General features: G+C 35.4%; 1 protein-coding gene across 1 annotated transcript in view; it reads right to left on the bottom strand.

Annotated features, from left to right (window-relative positions):
• Positions 1-20,000, bottom strand: part of Hil (Hillarin) — a 23,147-nt gene that overhangs the window by 920 nt on the left and 2,227 nt on the right. Inside the window, exons 2-8 of the mRNA XM_068392031.1 lie at positions 19,706-20,000; positions 18,549-18,775; positions 17,719-17,937; positions 9,214-9,252; positions 5,997-6,205; positions 3,746-3,876; positions 1-2,879 (exon numbers count right to left, since the gene is read on the bottom strand). The exon at positions 1-2,879 is cut by the window's left edge and continues 920 nt beyond it; the exon at positions 19,706-20,000 is cut by the window's right edge and continues 72 nt beyond it. Coding sequence (XP_068248132.1) covers positions 2,322-2,879; positions 3,746-3,876; positions 5,997-6,205; positions 9,214-9,252; positions 17,719-17,937; positions 18,549-18,775; positions 19,706-20,000 — 1,678 coding nt within the window. The 3' untranslated portion in view covers positions 1-2,321. The remainder of the gene's footprint in view (positions 2,880-3,745; positions 3,877-5,996; positions 6,206-9,213; positions 9,253-17,718; positions 17,938-18,548; positions 18,776-19,705) is intronic.

Genomic DNA, 20,000 nt, shown 5'->3' with positions numbered 1-20,000 from the left:
ATGGTCACATTTAACGAAACATGAGAAGTTGTCCCACACCACTTTTTGGTTTTCTATCAATATATTTTTAATAACAAGGCAATATCTTAGTAGCTCAACCATTGTAAAACACATAGCTGGCAGAGCTAGAGGATCCATATAAGGGGGGTGGGTGTGTTAAATACTGATTTAGTATTGATGGCCAGCTGTAAACATGAGCTAAAATGCTTTGAGAGACAGAAAATATCACTCTAGATAGAATATATTGAACTATTATTATGTTATTCATAATAAAAGGAGTATCAATATAAGCTAAAATGTAAAGAATACATTTTATAAACATATAAATTGAATAAAAGTCTGGGTCTGATGCCATATTTTGTTTCTTATTCTAAAAATCGTAAGTATTATGTTAGTGAATCTATTTTGAAATTTACACATCTACATCTTCAGTTATGTCACCTCTTATCCGATCTATTTATTGGTTTAAAATCGTATGTAGAATGAATGTACAGTAATTCTAAATTTACTTTAAAAAATGCAAAATTAATAAGCAGGCTCTAAGTGTCAGCTTCTTCTCCGTTTTATATTTCGCGGAAGATTTCCAATTCCTTCATATAAAAACTACTGAAGATTGTTTCCGTATGAACTGATATTTACTCTAAAATAGTAGTGTGTTATGAAGAAACTTCTTATACCAAAGTTAAGCAGCCTCTGCGCATGCCTACCACCTCAAATAGCATGCAGCCAAAGGGCCAAACTCTATCTAATTGAAATTATAAAGTTCCTCTTTTCTTTCACAGAAGAAATACTATAAATGTCAGTACAAAAGTTTTCGATAAGAAACATCTCTGTACAGTTAAGACGTAGGCTAATAATTATAAGATATGTGTCTTTTTGTAGTGATGACCAGTCTTGTTTATATTCTACATGAATTGAAAAACATGCGAATGGAAAGATGTACAAAAGCAGGACATTTATCACTACAAAAAAACACTTGGTATTTGGAAGACGAATTCTTTGCCCGAAGAGCAAACAGACATGGACCTCATAAATGCCTGAAAAACCAATATGCAATGGCTCGCTCTAGGACAAAACACTGGAAATAATAAGCAGTCTTGCTCTCACTTAAACTATATCAAGTTAGACTTAATGGAATGGAAGATTGTTTGCAAGACGTGCTAAAGTTAATCAAAAGAAAATGTTAAACCTCTTTCAGTATATAATATTACACTATACATATACATATTAAGCAACAAGATCATTATTATTACAGTATTTCACTGCAACAGGCATTTAAATTTTGGAGATTTTGCTAATTGAATAATGGTTCATGTCAAAAGGTATTAAATCAAACTCGAGACCTCATGCATGGTCAATTATGCAGTGCTACTATTGTTCTTTAAGAACTTTCATACATGTTTGAAATGATGAGTTATGGAACAAAAACTCTTACGCAGAAATGAGTGGAGGGAAAGTATTTACAGAAGTGATCTTGCGTAAGAACCTTATTCCAATACCTCACGCACAGTCCGACCTTTTTACCACTTCCCACCACACGCAAGGACTTCCGTGGCACCCTTGGAACACCCTTCCATGGCACCCTCGGAACACCCGTCAATCTGCATCATCATCGACTTCAAACTGTGACATGATAGGGTGCCTAAATAATCAAATCTCCAACATTCCAGTGCCTGTTCAAGCCTTAAGCATCAAATACTGAAGAATCAATTTCTCAAAACACATCAGCAGGTGAGCAACAGAACTCCTTTAGCTTTATAACATAATTATCACTTCACTCGATGACAAATGTAAGGCAAGCGATAAAAATAGCATGCTCCTTTATATGCAATGGAATACATAAACAGTAATAAAAGATAGCTGATTAAAATCTGTAGTTTTTGTTTTTTAGTCTTTTATGTACAATATTTTCTAAAAAACTGGTAAAATGAAAGATTTACAAGTAAAAGAGAAAAGAAGAGAAGTAGAGGATTATTAAATAAATGTTCCACCGTACATTTCTTAGCTTAATAAAATCGCATACACATGAGGCACTTAGGGACGGCAACAAAGAGTAATTTCCTCACTTAGCAGTTATCACACAGACTGTTGCTTACAGTAATTCAAAGGAATTCAAAAACATGTAAGACTTCTCTGACTTGGTCATGTGACCTTTAAGTGTACCCTATACTATGACAAGTAAAACCTGGACTTTGCACAACCTTCTGAACGAATCTCACATGTGTTCGCACGATCACCATTCTTCTGCCAACTCTTGCTCAATGATTTTCACGTCAATTTTTGCTCAGAGGAGAATGAACAAGAAGAGAGGGTGTTCAGCATTAATTCCTCTTGGATGAATTAATCAAGTACTTGCAGCAATGTGTCAAAAGATGCTTCTCAGCTGGCCCTGTCGAGTCAGGGGCTCCGACTTCTCTAGTGTAGATGTCCAAACCGTACTGTCCTTCTTCAGGGAAACTGAGGGTGAACGTCACAATGTCATCAGTCACTCTGTGACTGACGTACTTACTCAGTCGTTTTTCCTCAGAGCCATTCTTGTGCAATGTGGCCATAAAATCAGTGAGGGGTCTGGTCATGTGGAACTGAACTTCCTGGTCGCGACCAGCAAAGATCAGAGCATCCTGGTGCGAAACGGGCTCTAGACCAAAGAGTCGAGTCGCCTTGGCTGGTCCCCATTCCCCAGAGGCACAGTCAGGCAAAGGAACCATGACAGTCTGGAGGTCCTCACACACTATCTTGAATTTGCAAACACTCTTGAACTTCATGGGCTCCCCAGTGAGGTATTCCCGAGGTGTGACTGCATTTGCAAAGATGTCCAAAAGCAGGGCCCCAGAACATGGGGCGTGGACTCTGAAGGCAACTAGGTTACCCACGACAGACTGCAAAAGAGAATTGTTTTCAATGATTCATTGTATGATAAGCTATATATTTCATATATTAACCAATTAATAGTCTCAAGTGGGATATTCATAAGCACATTAAGTTAAAAAACTTATGCTAACAGGAAAGACTAAAGATAAATTACTGATTTATAATGATAACTATATTGAGAACAATAATAATTCAGTATGTAATAATGTTATTTTCTTTGTGGAAAGGGTCAATTTTAAATTGTATAAATTTCACCTATTACCTTGAAGCCAATATAGCATATTTTCAAAGAACTCTGGGTCACTCTATCTTAAAATAGTCAGTTAGTTAATGCAATGCAGCAGTAAACTCCAAAGGCACAAATTTAAAAAGCCAATAACACAGTACTGTATAGTAGAATTATAAAATTACAATTTTGTTAAATCTCTTTAATGTTTTAAAGTCAACCCATTGAAACCCTGTATGCCATCAGGAATTTTGGTGTACAGTTTTTCTTTTCATAAATGAATCTTACTGTTTTGTATTATTATGATACTTTTCCACAGTATGAGTCCTTGTACGTCATTCTTGATTTTGATGAAATTATTGTATCCAAGCGATTGCAATGCATTTTAAGTTTTCAATAACTATAATCAATTAAATTATTTTTGTCAAGTTTCTTATAAAACCTGTGAATTGATCTATTTCATCTTTCGCAAGTGGTGTCAGGCAGAACATAAAAGCTGATGTATACACCTTCCAAATCCTTAACGTCGTGAATTTTTTAGAGGGGTATAAACCCGCGATGTTTCATTCGTCATAGAATTGGCCCTTAGAAACCTTTCTTGACCAGTTTATTCTTGAGAAAAAAAAAAGCTAATTCTAACAAGCTCACCTGCATAACAAATCTCTTCAGAGAAACACTGTCATATTGATCCTTGTCGGAATCGTAGAGTTTGAGATTGTAATGGAAGATTAGGGACGACTGCATATGGCTTGGCATCCCGATTCTGATTGTAGCTGCGCCTGAAGAAGAAAAAACAATGATAGAAATGTCGTAGAGTTTGAGATTGTAATAGAAGATTAGGGACGACTGCATATGACTTGGCATCCCGATTTTGATTGTAGCTGCGCCTGAAGAAGAAAAAATAATAATAGAAATATCGAAGAGTTTGAGATTGTAACGGAAGATGGGGACTGCATATGACCTGGCATCCTGATTCTGATTGTAGCTGCGCCTGAAGAAGAAGAAAAAACAATAATACAAATGTCGTAGAGTTTGAGATTGTAATGGAAGATTAGGGACGACTGCATATGACTTGGCGTCCCAATTCTGATTGTAGCTGCGCCTGAAGAAGAAAAAATAATAATAGAAATATCGTAGAGTTTGAGATTGTAATGGAAGATTAGGGACGACTGCATATGGCTTGGCATCCCGATTCTGATTGAAGCTGTGCCTGAAGAAGAAAAAATGATAATAGAAATATTAAGATGTATATCATTTAAATTGCCAGCACTGAAATGGAGGAAACAAGTCACCTTGGTGGCTTCTGGTTACATATACTTCCACTGTAATTGCTTGAGGGTACACTCGGGCACATTATTCTATCTTATTCCTCTTCCTCTTGTTTTATTATAGTTTATAAGAGATATCTATTTTAATGTTGTTACTCTTTTTAAAATACTTTATTTTTCCTTGTTTTCTTTCCTCATTGGGATATTTTCCCTGTTGGAGCTCCTGGGCTTATAGCGTCCTGCTTTTCCAACTGGGGTTTTGGCTTGGCAAGTAATAATAATAATAATGATAATAATAATAATAATAATAATAATAATAATAATAATAACAATAATAATAATAATAAAAATAATAATAATAATAATAATAATAATAATAATAATAATAATTTTCAAGATGTTTTTTGCTAATTTTTGAGTAATATGAGAATATTTCATATGAGGGTTGAGTAATATATATTGAAATTATGTAATTACAGTTTAATAGTGTAAGATAAAATTCAGTTATAGCTGTAACCCCTAAAGAAAATCATATTTACATCTTTATCATAATGATATTTGAAATTGTTTAATTACAGTTAATTAATGTAAGATGAAATTCAGTAATAGCTGTAACCCCTAAAAAAAATCATATTTATATTTTTTAACATCGCAATATTATTCATCTTGAATATCAAGCCCATTACGAGGAGGTCGTTTTATAATAATAATAAAAAAATAAATAACCCCCATAGGAAGCTTTCATCATCATCTCCGCCTACGCCTATTGACGCAAAGGGCCTCGGTTAGATTTCGCCAGTCGTCTCTGTCTTGAGCTTTTAATTCAATACTTCTCCATTCATCATCATCTACTCCGCGCTTTATAGTCGTAAGTCATGTAGGCCTGGGTCTTCCAATTCTTCTAGTGCCTTATAGAGCCCAGTTAAACGTTTGGTGAACTAATCTCTCTTGGGGAGTGCGAAGAGCATGGCCAAACCATCTCCATCTACCCCTAATCATGATCTCATCCACATATGGTACTCGAGTAATCTCTCTTATAGTTTCATTATTAATCCTGCCTTGCCATTTAACTCCCAATATCCTTCTGAGGGCTTTACTTAACAATTTTCTAGACGCTGTGCAATAAGGGCAAGTGGTGGTGTACACAATGATGTTAGCCTTCTAGAAGTGTTAAAAACATTGTAGAGACCAAAGACAACTCTTTCCCATTACCAAATATAAGTTGCCCAGGAATTTCACTCACTACCATAAAATGGCGAAACTACAAAACACAACACGTCCATGTGTAATCACCACGTACATTAGCGAAGATAAAAAGCAATTCATATTAGCTATAAAATACTAGTGACATCCAGCAAAACTTATAAGAACCTTTCGATACACTTAAAAAAAAGCAGTAATTTTATTTGGAAATTCTCCATAAAGATATATTGTTCTTAGCCGTCTCTCAGTAAAAAACAATATAATAATTTTACCCTACTTAGTTATTATCTTTTACGAGTTGGCGACCGTCATACCACTCATTTACGTTAATATATCCGTTTTTAAAACGGTAAATGCCTGGCAACATTTATTCCAGGGTTTTTACCGTTTTATCAATGCAGATTTTTAACAGTGTACATATGTCTTACCTGTCGAATCAGTGTACATGACAGCCTTGGTATGTTCATCCGGGAAATAGAGGCCATAGCGGAAGAACAGAGAACGCACGAAAGGCAGTTCCTCGAATTCGTGGAGACTAATGGGCGCCTTCAGGAGCTGCCACTCCGACTGCAAGGGGAAGAACTCGTAGATGAACTCCTTAGGGTCCGTCAGGAAATAGTGGTCATCGTACTCGTATCTGATGTGGGCGAGAGGAGAGTTTTATGGTGAGTCATACAGGGAAAAAAAAAATCTCAAGAAAGGGAAAATTTTTAGTCTTATAAAAAAAAAATCTCTGCGAAAGGGAACATTTTAGCGTCTTATCCTGTATGGATAGCTGGCTTCAAAGCAGAAAAAAGGGTCTCCATTATACATCTATGTACATTCTCTGTGGTAAATTCCTGATCATTCTTGTTAGTGATTTAAACAATCTACTTACGTACTAAGATGGATTGCCTGACTGATAATTCCATGAACTAGTGGAGACTACCTTAAAAACATTATTTCATTTATAACTCGATATGATCAAATTAATTTGAGTAAATACAGTGAAATAAAATCTTATATCAGTGGAAAACAGAATGCACTCATTCAGAACGAGACATGGCCTCCATTTATCTCTACGATTGGATATTTCAGCTTCTTATCCTATATGGATAGCCGACTTCAAATCACATAAAAGCTCCCAAATATACATTTCTATGTACATTATCCTGATCATTCCTAGCTAGGGATGTAAACATTCTATTTACATACTAAGATGGATTGCCTGACTCTGAAAATTCCAGGAACTATACTTTTTTTAATGAGGCGCATTTTTAGTGAGGTAGATTTCACCGACTCGCAGGGGTGCCCTTTTAGCTCGGAAAAAGTTTCCAGCTATCTGATTGGTTGGAATTATCTTGTCCAACCAATCAGCGATCAGGAAACTTTTCCGAGCTAAAAGGGCACCCCTGCCAGTCGGTGCAAATCTGCCTCGCTAAAAAGAATTGACTATAGTGGAAATTATCTAACAAGTATTATTCAATTTACAACTCAAAGTGATCATATTAATAAGGGAAAATGCAGAAAAATAAATTCTTATTTTAGTGAAAAACTCAATGCACTCATTCAGAACGAGGCATGGTCTCCATTTATTTATTATTTAGAACTATTACTTTTTGAAAAGGCTGTTGGATCCACTGTACTCAGGACGTCTTGAGACATAGCCATGAGAAAAATAGCATTCGTTGAACATAGGACAACTTCATATGATTTATTTCCAAGTAATAAAAAGAATGATTCGAAAAAAGGTCTACCTTTAAAAGTAATCAACTCCAACCCCTTTAACAGATAAGGGAATTTACTTCGGTCAAATGTAATTCGAATAAACTTTGATACATAAAATATCATCTGGAGAACCGCAACGGAGATTATTATTATGAGATTATGTAAAACTTATATTATTTCAATAATTGTAAAAAAAATCTATATCATTCCACATGCTCTTGAACCAAAAATAAAATTATCCATACTTCTTGTTTTCACTATAAGAATATGCAATTATCATTTTCAACATAAATAACAAAAACATAAAAACATGCTTGAATATTGTATAGATTATGTCATGCTTGATTAGGATTTCAATACCTCAACATAAATAGCTCAAATTCGGAAGATTTCAAATATATATTTGAGTGATGTAAGAAATGTGACAGTAACCAAGAAAGGTTATTGAGAGAAACGTCGATTTCAGTGATTTGAAATGTTTTGTTTACTAAGTCCAAAACCTTCGTGCTAAAAAAATTAACATCTAAAACTTTATCAATTTTATATATATATATATATATATATATATATATATATATATATATATATATATAGCCTAGGCCTATATATATACATAATGTGTGTGTACTGTATGTGTGTGCGTGTGTGTACTGACCTCATAAATTCATTCAAAATTATTTTTATTTCAGCTTTTATCATTCGTCAATTTTTTCCTGCCAAGAAAGTAAGCATGCAAATGATATATTGAAAATTTGAAACTCAAACTATTTCAAAATATCGTACAACAAAATACTAATACAACAGTCATTAAAAATAAAATTCACAAATGAATTACAATTTTCACTATATGAAATTCAACTTCAAAGACAAAAAAGTTCACAAGATTTGGTCATCAACTGAAGCTTTAAGCAAAAACAATTGAAACAAGATAAAAATAGATATTAAAAAGCTGTCAAATGCATGCATAAAGAAGTGTACATTCACATAACATACAAAGCACCCCTTTCTTTCACAAAAGTGGTCCTGGTTGACTTATTGCAAATAAAATAGATCTTGCGTAAGAGAACAAGCCATCAATCACGCAAAGAATATCCGAGACAGATTTATAAAGATAAATACCAAATTGGATGGCGTCTTTCATAACTGCAAATTCCCAAAATGAGTAATTGTGTTTTATCCTTGACGAGATAGAATGCAAATGATGTAGATTTCAGTTTTGTGAACGTTTACAAAAATGGTTTAGAATTCTACAATTTTACCATATGATAAAGAACTCAATTTTGCAAGAATTTAAAAAAAAGGTCATGAATTCTAAAACTCTACCGTATGATAAAGGACTTAGTTTAGCAAGCATTTAAAAAAGGTCAAGAGTTCTAAATTTCTACCATATAATAAAGGACTTAGTTTAGCAAGCATTTAAAAAAAGGTCAAGAATTCTAAAATTCTACCATATGATAAGGAACTTAGTTTAGCAAACATTTAAAAAAATGGTTTAGAATTCTAAAATTCTACCATATGATAAAGGATTTAGTTTAGCAAACATTTAAAAACTGTTTAGAATTCTAGAATTCTACCATATGATAAAGAACTTACTTTAGCAAACATTTAAAAATGGTCAAGAATTCTACAATTCCAGCTTATAATAAAGACGTCACTTTAGCCAACATTTAAAGAATGGCTAAGAATTGTACTGTATGGTAAAATCAGTTTAGCAAACATTTAAAAAAATGGTCAAGAATTCTACAATTCTACCATATGATAAAGAACTCAGTTTTGCAACATTTCTTTATCTATTTTAAAGGACTCTACAATTCTAACATTACAAAAGACGCCGCCTGAGAAAGAAGCAGAGACAAGACAGGCCACCCAGCCGTCCTGGGACTGGCAAAGTTAAGGCAAGTTATAGAAAAACACATTAAAAAGTTTGCTGTTACAGACCTTAGGTTATTTCTTGCGGCTACTCGGCGTGACGCCTCCCTGTCATGCGAAATGGGATGGAGGCAGTGTTAGTGTGTTGTTAGAGAACTTGATTTAAGGAATGTTTATATATTTCTTTAGATGTGTTAGGAACACTTGAAGAGAACAGAGAAGTCATAGTTCTTTTTAGTTATTTTATCTTTGGTGGTATGGTAAATTTGTAAGTAAAAAAAGTGGGCTGAGATGCAGAATGAAAGAGACTGTTTTTGAAGTACTTTTATCTTTAGTGTTATGGTAAATTTGTATGGTTAAAAAAAAAAAATTGTATGGTGTTAGGTAAACAATAAAAAAAAGGGGGGGGGGGGACCGAGATGCAGAATGCTAGAGACAGATCGGTAAACTTATATCCAATAATTATCTACTAAATGTCCTTGTTTGATAATACACTCTAATTTGTCTAACTGTCGAGTTCTTCTTGTGTACTGTTTTTGCTTTCTGGTAAGAGAATTTGAAATAAAATATTCAGTGGTAGAGGATTTTAAATGTGGTCACAATAGCGCTGTCTTTATTGTTTTGTCCACTGCTGATTCATGGTAGACTTTTCACACACTTAGGTAAAAGTTATGCCCTTTTCTGGGCAGTTACAATTGTTTACAAAAGATATCAGTTATCATTGGCTCTTAAAAAGCTATTTTTAACATACACTGTTAAAAAAAAAATATTCGAATCGGAAATCCTCCATATAAATATACTGTTCTCAGCCGTATTTCAGTAAAATACAGGCGACCGTAAATTTTACCCTACTTTGTTATTATCTTTTATGGGCTGGTGACCGTAATATCACTCCTTAACGTCAATACATCCGTTTTTAAAGCAGTAAATGCCTGGCAACATTTATTCTAAGATTTTTACCGTTTTTGTTCGGCAAATTTTTAACTATATTTCAATAACACCTCTGATCTCTTTACGTATTTGAGGTCATAGCAAAAGAGTCCATTACATATCCAGAGATTCTGCTCTCTCAAGTGTGTGGCATGTCTAAACCTGAAACCTTCTCGTGTATATTAGTTACATAAAAGCTTTAAGGTACAATAACGAGTAGAAAAAGGAATTAACACCCGACCTTATAACTTTTCCTCTTTTATAAAATATTTTTGTTAATAGTTACATCCTTAAAAAATTTTAAGTACCCCTTATCATTCTTTCTTTAGTATAGCTGTAATATTAATGATAATGGATGTGGCAGAGATGAGAATGTTGAGATGGATGTGTGGGGTGACAAGAAGAGATAAGATACGGAATGAGGTAATTAGGGGTACCACAGGAGCTAGAAAACTATCAGATAAGATCCAAGAAAGTAGACTGAGGTGGTATGGTCATGTCATGAGAAGAGATGAACAGTATATTGGGAGAGTGATGGAAATGGAGATACAAGAAACGAGAAGGAGAGGGAGACCAAAGCGAAGGTGGATGGACTGTATCAAGGATGACCTTCGATCAAAAGGATTAACCGGTGATGAAGTGTGGGACAGAGGTAGATGGAGAATGCTGGCCAGAAACATCGACCCCACATAAAGGCGGGAAAAGATGCAGACAAAGATAAAGATTAATATTAATGATGATAATAGTAATAATAACTTGTAAACAAAAAGTAAAGAACAGAGAACACCTTTGTGGATTTCAAATGTTGTGCCTAGTGACGGTTGATTAAAAACGAAACATTAACATGACAAAATGTTTTCCTATTGATATTTTTTATCAAAATTCACAATTAATTGTATAGGGTGTAATCAATCAGTTCACTATCAGAATTTATTATCGTTTGATTAGTATTTATTTAGAGTGGGCCATTAGTTGAAAAACGACAATTTTATTCTAGTAATATGATTAGTATCAGAGCTATTTGGTTGTTGTTTATATAAGATAGATATGAAATAGAAAATGGTTTCTATAACTTTTATTCTGAGGAGGGTCATTAGATTCGTTGAAACATGAAAGATGATAATTGTTATTATTATAATTATATCTATTAATAAATCATAAAAATAACTATCATAAAAATGATCAATAAACTGGGAAACCCTCGCATTGCGTCATCAATGAATCCACCGAATGACCGCAAAAATTGCGTCATGATAGATCGTATGACGCAGAATCCCACGAGGCCTACTGGAATTCCACCCGGTGCCCGACGAAGAAGAGACTAGTGAGTGATCATATCAGGACCAAATTCAAAGTCAGTGAAGTCTATTGTTTATTGGAGATTCAGGACGATGTTGGAGGCTGAGTTTAATAGGGATGGTACCAGGAGGGAGAGATTCAAATGGGAAGGGGAGGTAAGTTTGCTAGTGGAAGCATTGGGGCAGACCCATTTGCTAGTTTGGTTACAGGTACCGTCAAAGCACGGGTGAGATTCAAATGAGGAAGTGGATAGTGGAAGCATGGGGCAGACCCATTCGCTAGTTTGGTTACAGGTGCCGTCAAAGCACGGGTGAGATTCAAATGGGGAAGTGGATAGTGGAAGCATGGGGCAGACCCATTTGCTAGTTTGGTTACAGGTGCCGTCAAAGCACGGGAGAGATTCAAATGGGAAAGTGGAGGTAAGTTTGCTAGTGGAAGCATGGGGCAGACCCATTTGCTAGTTTGGTTACAGGTGCCGTCAAAGCACGGGTGAGATTTAAATGAGGAAGTGGATAGTGGAAGCATGGGGCAGACCCATTTGCTAGTTTGGTTACAGGTGCCGTCAAAGCAGTACAAAAATGAACTAAAACAGTGGTAAAAATAACTGTATACAGTACAATCTACTATGAAGCGTAAGACTGGTTTAAAGTATCATAAGGTAATTTCATGCGAAAGCTATAAACTCATTTCTCCTACCTTTGATATTGTTATGAAAATAGAAAGAGGAAAGAAATTTGGTTAATATTTAATTTTTGGAAAAGGGTTTATAAAGTTGAATTGTTATTTTGGCATTAATGAGAAACTAAGAAATTAAATAATTTTCACAGGATGTATTACTGACTGTCGTGCAAAGGAAGCCACAGAAGAATTTATTCTAAATAATTTTACTAATCAATTACTTATATAAACTTATGACTACTATCTATTAATCTATCTACTGTACTGTATATATATATATATATATATATATATATATATATATATATATATATGTATATATATACAGTATATATACATATATATATAAATATATATATATATATATACATATATATATATATATATATATATATATATGTGTGTGTGTGTGTGTGTATATACACCCCCCACACACACACATCTATATATATATATATATATATATATATATATATATATTAACATACGTGATTAGGTTCACTGTAATAAGCAAGCAGTGTTCTACAATAAAAGACGAGAGAGAAAGAGATAGAGAGAGAGAGAGAGAGAGAGAGAGAGAGAGAGAGAGAGAGAGAGAGAGAGAGAGATAGAGAGAGAGAGAGAGGTTTTGCATTGTATTGAAAACCATGAATACAGTATGTACAATAGATAATACAACAGAAACAGAGTATTATAAAAACAATAAACAAATTGGGTGATGTGGTTAGAAGACCAACAAGATTGGATATCCAAAGAAAATAAAACAGATATACGATTACTTTCCTCAACCTAGGTAGTAGGTTGGCAAGGGCACCAGCCGCCCGTTGAGATACTACCGCTAGAGAGTTATGGGGTCTTTTGACTGGTCAGACAGTACTACAGTGGATCCTTCTCTCTGGTTACGGTTCTTTCCCTTTGCCTACACATACACCGAATAGTCTGGCCTATTCTTTACAGATTCTCCTCTATTCTCATACAATTGACAACACTGAGATTACCAAACAATTCTTCTTCACCCAAGGGGTTAACTACTGCACTGTAATTGTTCAGTGGTTATTTTCCTCTTTGTAAGGGTAGGAGAGACTTTAGCTATGGTAAGCAGCTCTTCTAGAAGGACACTCCAAAATCAAACCATTGTTTTCTAGTCTTGGGTAGTGCCATAGCCTCTGTACCATGGTCTTCCACTGTCATGGGTTAGAGTTCTCTTGCTTGAGGGTACACTCGGGCACACTATTCTATCTTAATTCTCTTCCTCTTGTTTTGTTAAAGTTTTTATGGTTTATATAGGAAATATTTATCTTAATATTGTTACTGATCTTTAAATATTTTATTTGTCCTTGTTTCCTTTCCTCACTGGGCTATTTTCCCTGTCGGGGCCCTCTGGGCTTGTAGCATCCTGCTTTTCCAACTGGGGTTGTAGCTTAGCAAATAATAATAATAATAATAATAATAATAATAAATTTGCTAGTATACCCGATCCGTCAAAAATGACGGCTAAACAATTAGATACATATGTACAGGCATAGATTCAACCCTTCCTTACCCCTCCCCCTTTCCTAACTACAACCCGCTGGTCCGGCACTTTGAGGGAGTGTGTGGTTTCCGAATGTACCGCTCGGGGTACCCTGTCTCAACAGGGTATGACTACTCCTTCTCTCCCCTACCCAAGGGAATGGGAAGACAAATATTTCAGGTCCATAATCTATTGCTTTCATCCTAATCTATTCTCGCAAACCGTAAGTGATGATTCAGGAGAGGAAGTGAAAAAGAGATCTAGTGTGGACATATTATTATTATTATTATTATTATTATTATTATTATTATTATTATTATTTGCTAAGCTACAACCCTCGTTGGAAAAGCAGGATGCTATAAGCCCAGGGGCCCCAACAGGGAAAATAGCCCAGTGAGGAAAGGAAACAAGGAAAAATAAAATACTTTAAAAACAGTAACATTTAAATATTTCCTATATAAACTATGAAAACTTTAACAAAACAAGAGGGGGAGAAATGAGATAGAATAGTGTGCCCGAGTGTACCCTCAAGCAAGAGATCTCTAACCCAAGACAGTGGAAGGCCATGGTACAGAGGCTATGGCACTACCCAAGAATAGACGACAATGGTTTGATTTTGGAGTGTCCTTCTCCTAGAAGAGCTGCCTACCATAGCTAAAGAGTCTCTGGACTATACCAAGCGAAAATATAGCTATATATTTCTGCTAAGTGAAACAAAACCAGAACTAACATTTCCATTAGTATAAATATGAGAAAATAATGAAGTACGTCCAAGCAGGTTTATATGTATTTTCTTATTTCTAGTAAATTTCCTTGAATATTTTACTTAAATATAGTTTTATTATTATAAAATCCCGTTCATCAAATACCGAAATATTTTTTGGTAAATTAAAATCATGAATGACATGAAATTTTCAGGTATGTTTATAAATTTCAGAAATACCATTTTTTTTTTTTTAGATTTTCTTAAGTGATATCAAAAGACGTAAAATAAGTAATGATTGCTTATATATAAAATACAAAATTCTTATCCACATAAATTAGGGGCTTATATATAAAATACAAAATTCTTATCCACATAAATTAGGGTTAAATACTTTATGATTACTTTTCGAAGATTTGCAAAATAAAAAATAATTTGAAAAGTCAGTTGTCTAAAAAATCTCATATTTCTGATTCCTTCGTTCATTCAATTTAAAAAAAAAAAACACATAAAGTAAAGCTCTTCTAGGAGGACACTCCAAAATCAAACTATTGTTCTCTTATCTTGGGTAGTGCCATAGCCCCTGTACCATGGTCTTCCACTGTCTTGAGTTAGAGTTCTGTTGCTTGAGGGTACACTCGGGCACACTATTCAATCTAATTTCTCTTTCTCTTGTTTTGTTAAAGTTTTTATAGTTTATTTAGGAAATATTTATTTTAATGTTGTTATTGTTCTTGAAATACTTTATTCTTCCTTGTTTCCTTTCCTCACTGGCCTATTTTCTCAGTTGGAGCCCTTGGGCTTATAGCATTTTGCTTTTCCAACTAGGGTTGTAGCTTAGTGAGTAAGTAAGTAAGTAAGTAATAATAATAATAATAATAATAATAATAATAATAATAATAATAATAATAAATGTGAAACCAAATAATTAAACAACTTAATATTCCCACTAAACGAAATTACGCCCACACTTAACCGCACATAACAGGACTTGCAAAATGAGATTTAATTATTTAAAGTTATAGTACTCTTATTACGAAACTGGATGTGGCAGAGATGAGAATGTTGAGATGGATGTGTGGAGTGACAAGAAGAGATAAGATACGGAATGAGGTAATTAGGGGTACCACAGGGGTTAGAAAACTATCAGATAAGATCCAAGAAAGTAGACTGAGGTGGTATGGTCATGTGATGAGAAGAGATGAACAGAGGAGAAGAGGAGAGTGATGGAAATGGAGGTACAGGGAACGAGAAGGAGAGGGAGACCAAAGCGAAGGTGGATGGACTGTATCAAGGATGACCTTCGACCAAAGGGATTAACCGGTGATGAAGTGTGGGACAGAGGTAGATGGAGAACGCTGGCCAGAAACATCGACCCCACATAAAGGTGGTAAAAGATGCAGACAAAGAAGAAGAAGACTCTTATTACGTTGGACCTACACCTAGAACAGTTAATTCGATTTCTCAATGACATTAACCAGGTACGGCTCGGTTCGGTCTGATAATGATTAGGCTAGTTCAGACTCGTTAGTGCCTTTAGTTTCTGCAACCTTACCATCCTTGTGAGCTAAGGTTGCGGGGTTTGGGACAGCCTAGAGGTCTATCAGCTGAGTCATCTGCAGCCATTGCCTGGCCCTCCTTGGTCCTAATAAGGGTGGAGAGGGGGCTTGGGCGCTGATCATATATATAATCAGTCTCTAGGGTACTGTCCTGCTTCCTAGGGCAATGTCACTGCCCCTTGCCTCTGCCATTCATGAGTGGCCTTTAAACCTTTAAATCTTTTAACATGCTATGGTTTAGATTAGTAACTACCATTAGTCAACTATTAGTTCCTGGGATACTGCAAATATATACATTTTAAACTACATGCTCTGATGATCATGCTATATAGTTATTATTATTATCTACTATTATTAAAAGAACTAAATGGAAATTGATATCAAGAAAATAATTGCCATATCTAAAACTAATAAACAGAAAAATATATACATTGAATTTTGAAGCTTCTTGATCGATAAATATTACTTCACAAATTTTGTCCATGTCTCTTCCTCTATTTATATCTGTGATAATGTCTAATAAAGTCTGAGAATCAAAACTGAAATGTATCGCAAAATTAATGTATTGTTAATGACAGGTAAGCTGCTTTATGCTATATTAAGGCTCGAAAGTCATGTATACAAGACAAGAACAATATGTACATCATTTCGATTTTTTTTTCGGGGGGGGGGGGGGGGGCGGGGCGGAGAACATAAAAAACATAATTGGAACAATACCTATGCAATTTACATCCTTCAAATATTCTGGGACAGGAGTGCAATAAGGATTGCTTTATATATTCAATAATATTTAAGCATGGTTTGCATAAGGAATATATAATTATTGTTGACTAAATTTGGTGACATCAATGATCTTAGCTGTTTTGATACCAGATATTATTATTATTATTATCATCATTATTATTATTATTACTTGCCAAGCTACAACCCTAGTTGGAAAAGCAAGATGCTGTAAGCCCAAGGGCTCCAACAGGGAAAAATAGCCCAGTGAGGATAGGAAACAAGGAAATAAATAAATGATGAGAACAAATTAACAATAAATCATTCTAAAAACAGTAACAACGTCAAAACGGATATGTCATATACAAACTATAAAAAGACTTTGGTCAGCCTGTTCAACATAAAAACATTTGCTACAACTTTGAACTTTTGAAGTTCTACTGATTCAACTACCCGATTAGGAAGATCATTTTGGGGGTAAAATAACAAATTCTACCTGCAAAAACGAATGAAGATAAAGAAAAACATTATATGAAAAGGGGGGACATGACTACGTAAAGCTTTTACTGTATGTAATATGTGCTACATTTCAGCGATTTTTTTTTTTAATTTAGTCCATATGGCCATCGCTGGGACTAAGGAGGCCATTCAGCGCTGGGGCAGAAATTACAGTTACACCTTAAAGAATAAGATACAAGAAGTTAGACGGCAAGATGAAAAAAAGCTAAAACAGACGCTACATAAAAGTTTTAAAGATGGGTGCAGTTAAAATGTTAACATTTTACTATACAACAACAACAACAACAACAACAACAAAACTGAATACTGACAGCTCGAGGAAAATGGGATTAAGGAAAATGAAGGGTTATGTATCTGGTAGGTAAGAACAAACATATATTTGTATAGCAGTTGATAGTTGCTACTAATTTTGAAGAGCCGCAGGTTACAAGAGAGGAAGGGGATATGATTAGCAAAACCATATAAACTACAGAATAAGGGAAAGAAAATGGAAGAAAAAATAAGCACACAGAGCGAGATATTAGGAAGAAATACACACAAACAAGGCAAATATGTATGTTGCATTATATATAAAAAATGTGCTTGAGTAAACTAATCAAGATACATAATAATACGAAAATATTTGGAAGATGAAATTTACTTTAAGGTCTTACCTCAGACTATCACTCTTATTCTTGCCCCCTGGTTTGGGCACCTCCTTGGCATTGACCAAATGCCTGGCACCCCAGTTGCACTGGACGAAGCGCCACGCCCCAGCCACGTAAACGGCGTTCCAGGAGTTGCGGAATCGGTTGTCCTCGAACCTTACGCCTGGTTGGTATCCTGCGGATTTGCTGTATCCTTTGATGACCACGCAGTGGAGACCGGCGTAACTGGGGGAGAGGAGTGATTATTATTATTATTATTATTATTATTATTATTATTATTATTATTAGCTAAGCTACAACCCTAGTTGGAAAAGCAGAATGCTATAAGCTCATGGGCTCCAACAGGGAAAAATAGCCCAGTGAGGAAAGGAAATAAGGAAATAAATACGGAAATAAATAAATAGTAGTACCAATAGTAATACCACTACTGCTTTTACTACTATATATATATCGACCATTATTACACATGGTGTCTGTAGGATATGTTGTCTTGATTTCTACTGAATATATAAATATTGCTTGTATGTCCAAAATACTATATCTTTATAATTCTCTGTCACAGTACTAGACCCATAGACATTGAAAAGAGACTATAATTAGATATCATATTAATCTTCTGCTATGAATAAACTAAATAGGAGATTTAAAACTATCTTGGCTTGTGTCAGCTCCCTATATAGGCACTCAAGAAGACCTGAACTACTTATCATACTTTATCCTTAGTACAGTTGTCTTCATTAATTCCAGTACACTTCACGGGAAGCTAAGGAGACGTCAGTGTACCGGAATTAGCGGAGCCAACTGTACCAAACAGAAACCTGTTTCGATCGAAGTACCTGCAAAGACGCTTGAAGAGAACGTGGTAAGACTCCGTGCCGTATTTGATGCCTCTCAGAAGTCCCATGGGCGTGTCCCCGTGGGCGGAGTCGTCAAAAGTGATGGAGTTCAGGTTCTTGACGGTGATCCAGCGGAAGATCGTCCTGGCTTTTTCTACGTCAGAGATGCACTGGCCCACCAGCATCCTCACCAGGTCAGTGAAGGTCTTTTGGTCCTCTTGCGCCACCTGGAGGAAAAGTTTTTTTAAGTGTGAATTTCGTGTTTTAAATGTTTTAAAGTCGTTCATGAATGGCAGAGGCAAGGGACAGTGACAATGCTCTAACAGGACAACTAGAGACTGACAATTAAATACATGAGATCAGCGCCCAAGCCAGCTATCCACCCAAGCTAGAGCTAGAAAGGGACAGGCAATGGCTCCTGATGACTCGGTAAGTAAACCTATAGGCTCCTCCCAAACCAACCTCTTCCTTACCTCACACGGATAGTGAGGCTGCAGACCCTATAAGAAACTATTGAGTTTGAGCGGGATTCGAACCCCAGTCCTGCAGATTACCAGGTAGGGACGTTTCCAATAGACATCATTGTTTAAGTATATTTCAAAGTTCATTCTTATAACTGGTTGTCTTTTACTCTATTGTCTAAAATTCTGGTTTTACCTCGATTTGGTAATTCTGATGGATTCAAATGGATTTATGAGGTTGGGCAATTGGGCCTGGCTCTAGGACCACTGAGCCCATTTGGTATCTATGTGCTCCAGTATCTAAATCACATACATTCAAACACATAATTTATACATGAATTATTGTATATATGAGACATTAACATAGGTCCCAGTGTCCAGATTATTCAAGATCACACGTCATCCAAGGGTGTCCCAAAATGATAAAAAAATTTGGTCAAAATTACTACATTGCAAAAAAACTTTGATAGTGTAAGATGTACACTGAAGTGTCCCTTTCACATAATGATGCAAAGTAATACCGATATAAAAATCCAATTTCCACGCAATATTTATACATTGGAAAAACTTTGATAGTTTAGGGTGCATAATGAAGGCTTCCTTTCACATATTGACGCAAAATAATACCCATTTAAAAATAAGCAAAAAATATTAAATCTAATCGTGAAGGGTTGATGAATCAAAAGTACTCCTCACCTGAATAGCCAACTGATCAACCTCTGCGAACTCGTCTGGATCCGTGTAGATGTCTGTCTTCGTCTGCGGGGGAGGCAAGGGTGGCGGAGGCTGGGCAGGGTAGTGCTCCAGGACCTCCTCTTCGTCGTCGAAGAACTCCGATCGCTTCTCCTGAATCAGACGCATCATCTCCTTGCTGTGCTTCTCCACCAGAGCTGCTGTGGCGGCCCTCTCGTGTTCCAGCATCTTGCGAGAGAGGTTCTCCTTCTTCATGTCTCTCTTTATCGTCAGGTTCTTCTCCAGTTCTTCTTTCTCC

The sequence above is a fragment of the Palaemon carinicauda genome, chromosome 18 (genome assembly GCF_036898095.1).
Source record: "Palaemon carinicauda isolate YSFRI2023 chromosome 18, ASM3689809v2, whole genome shotgun sequence".
NCBI classification, from domain to species: Eukaryota; Metazoa; Arthropoda; class Malacostraca; order Decapoda; family Palaemonidae; genus Palaemon; species Palaemon carinicauda.
This window is presented reverse-complemented; position numbering and strand designations above follow the sequence as displayed.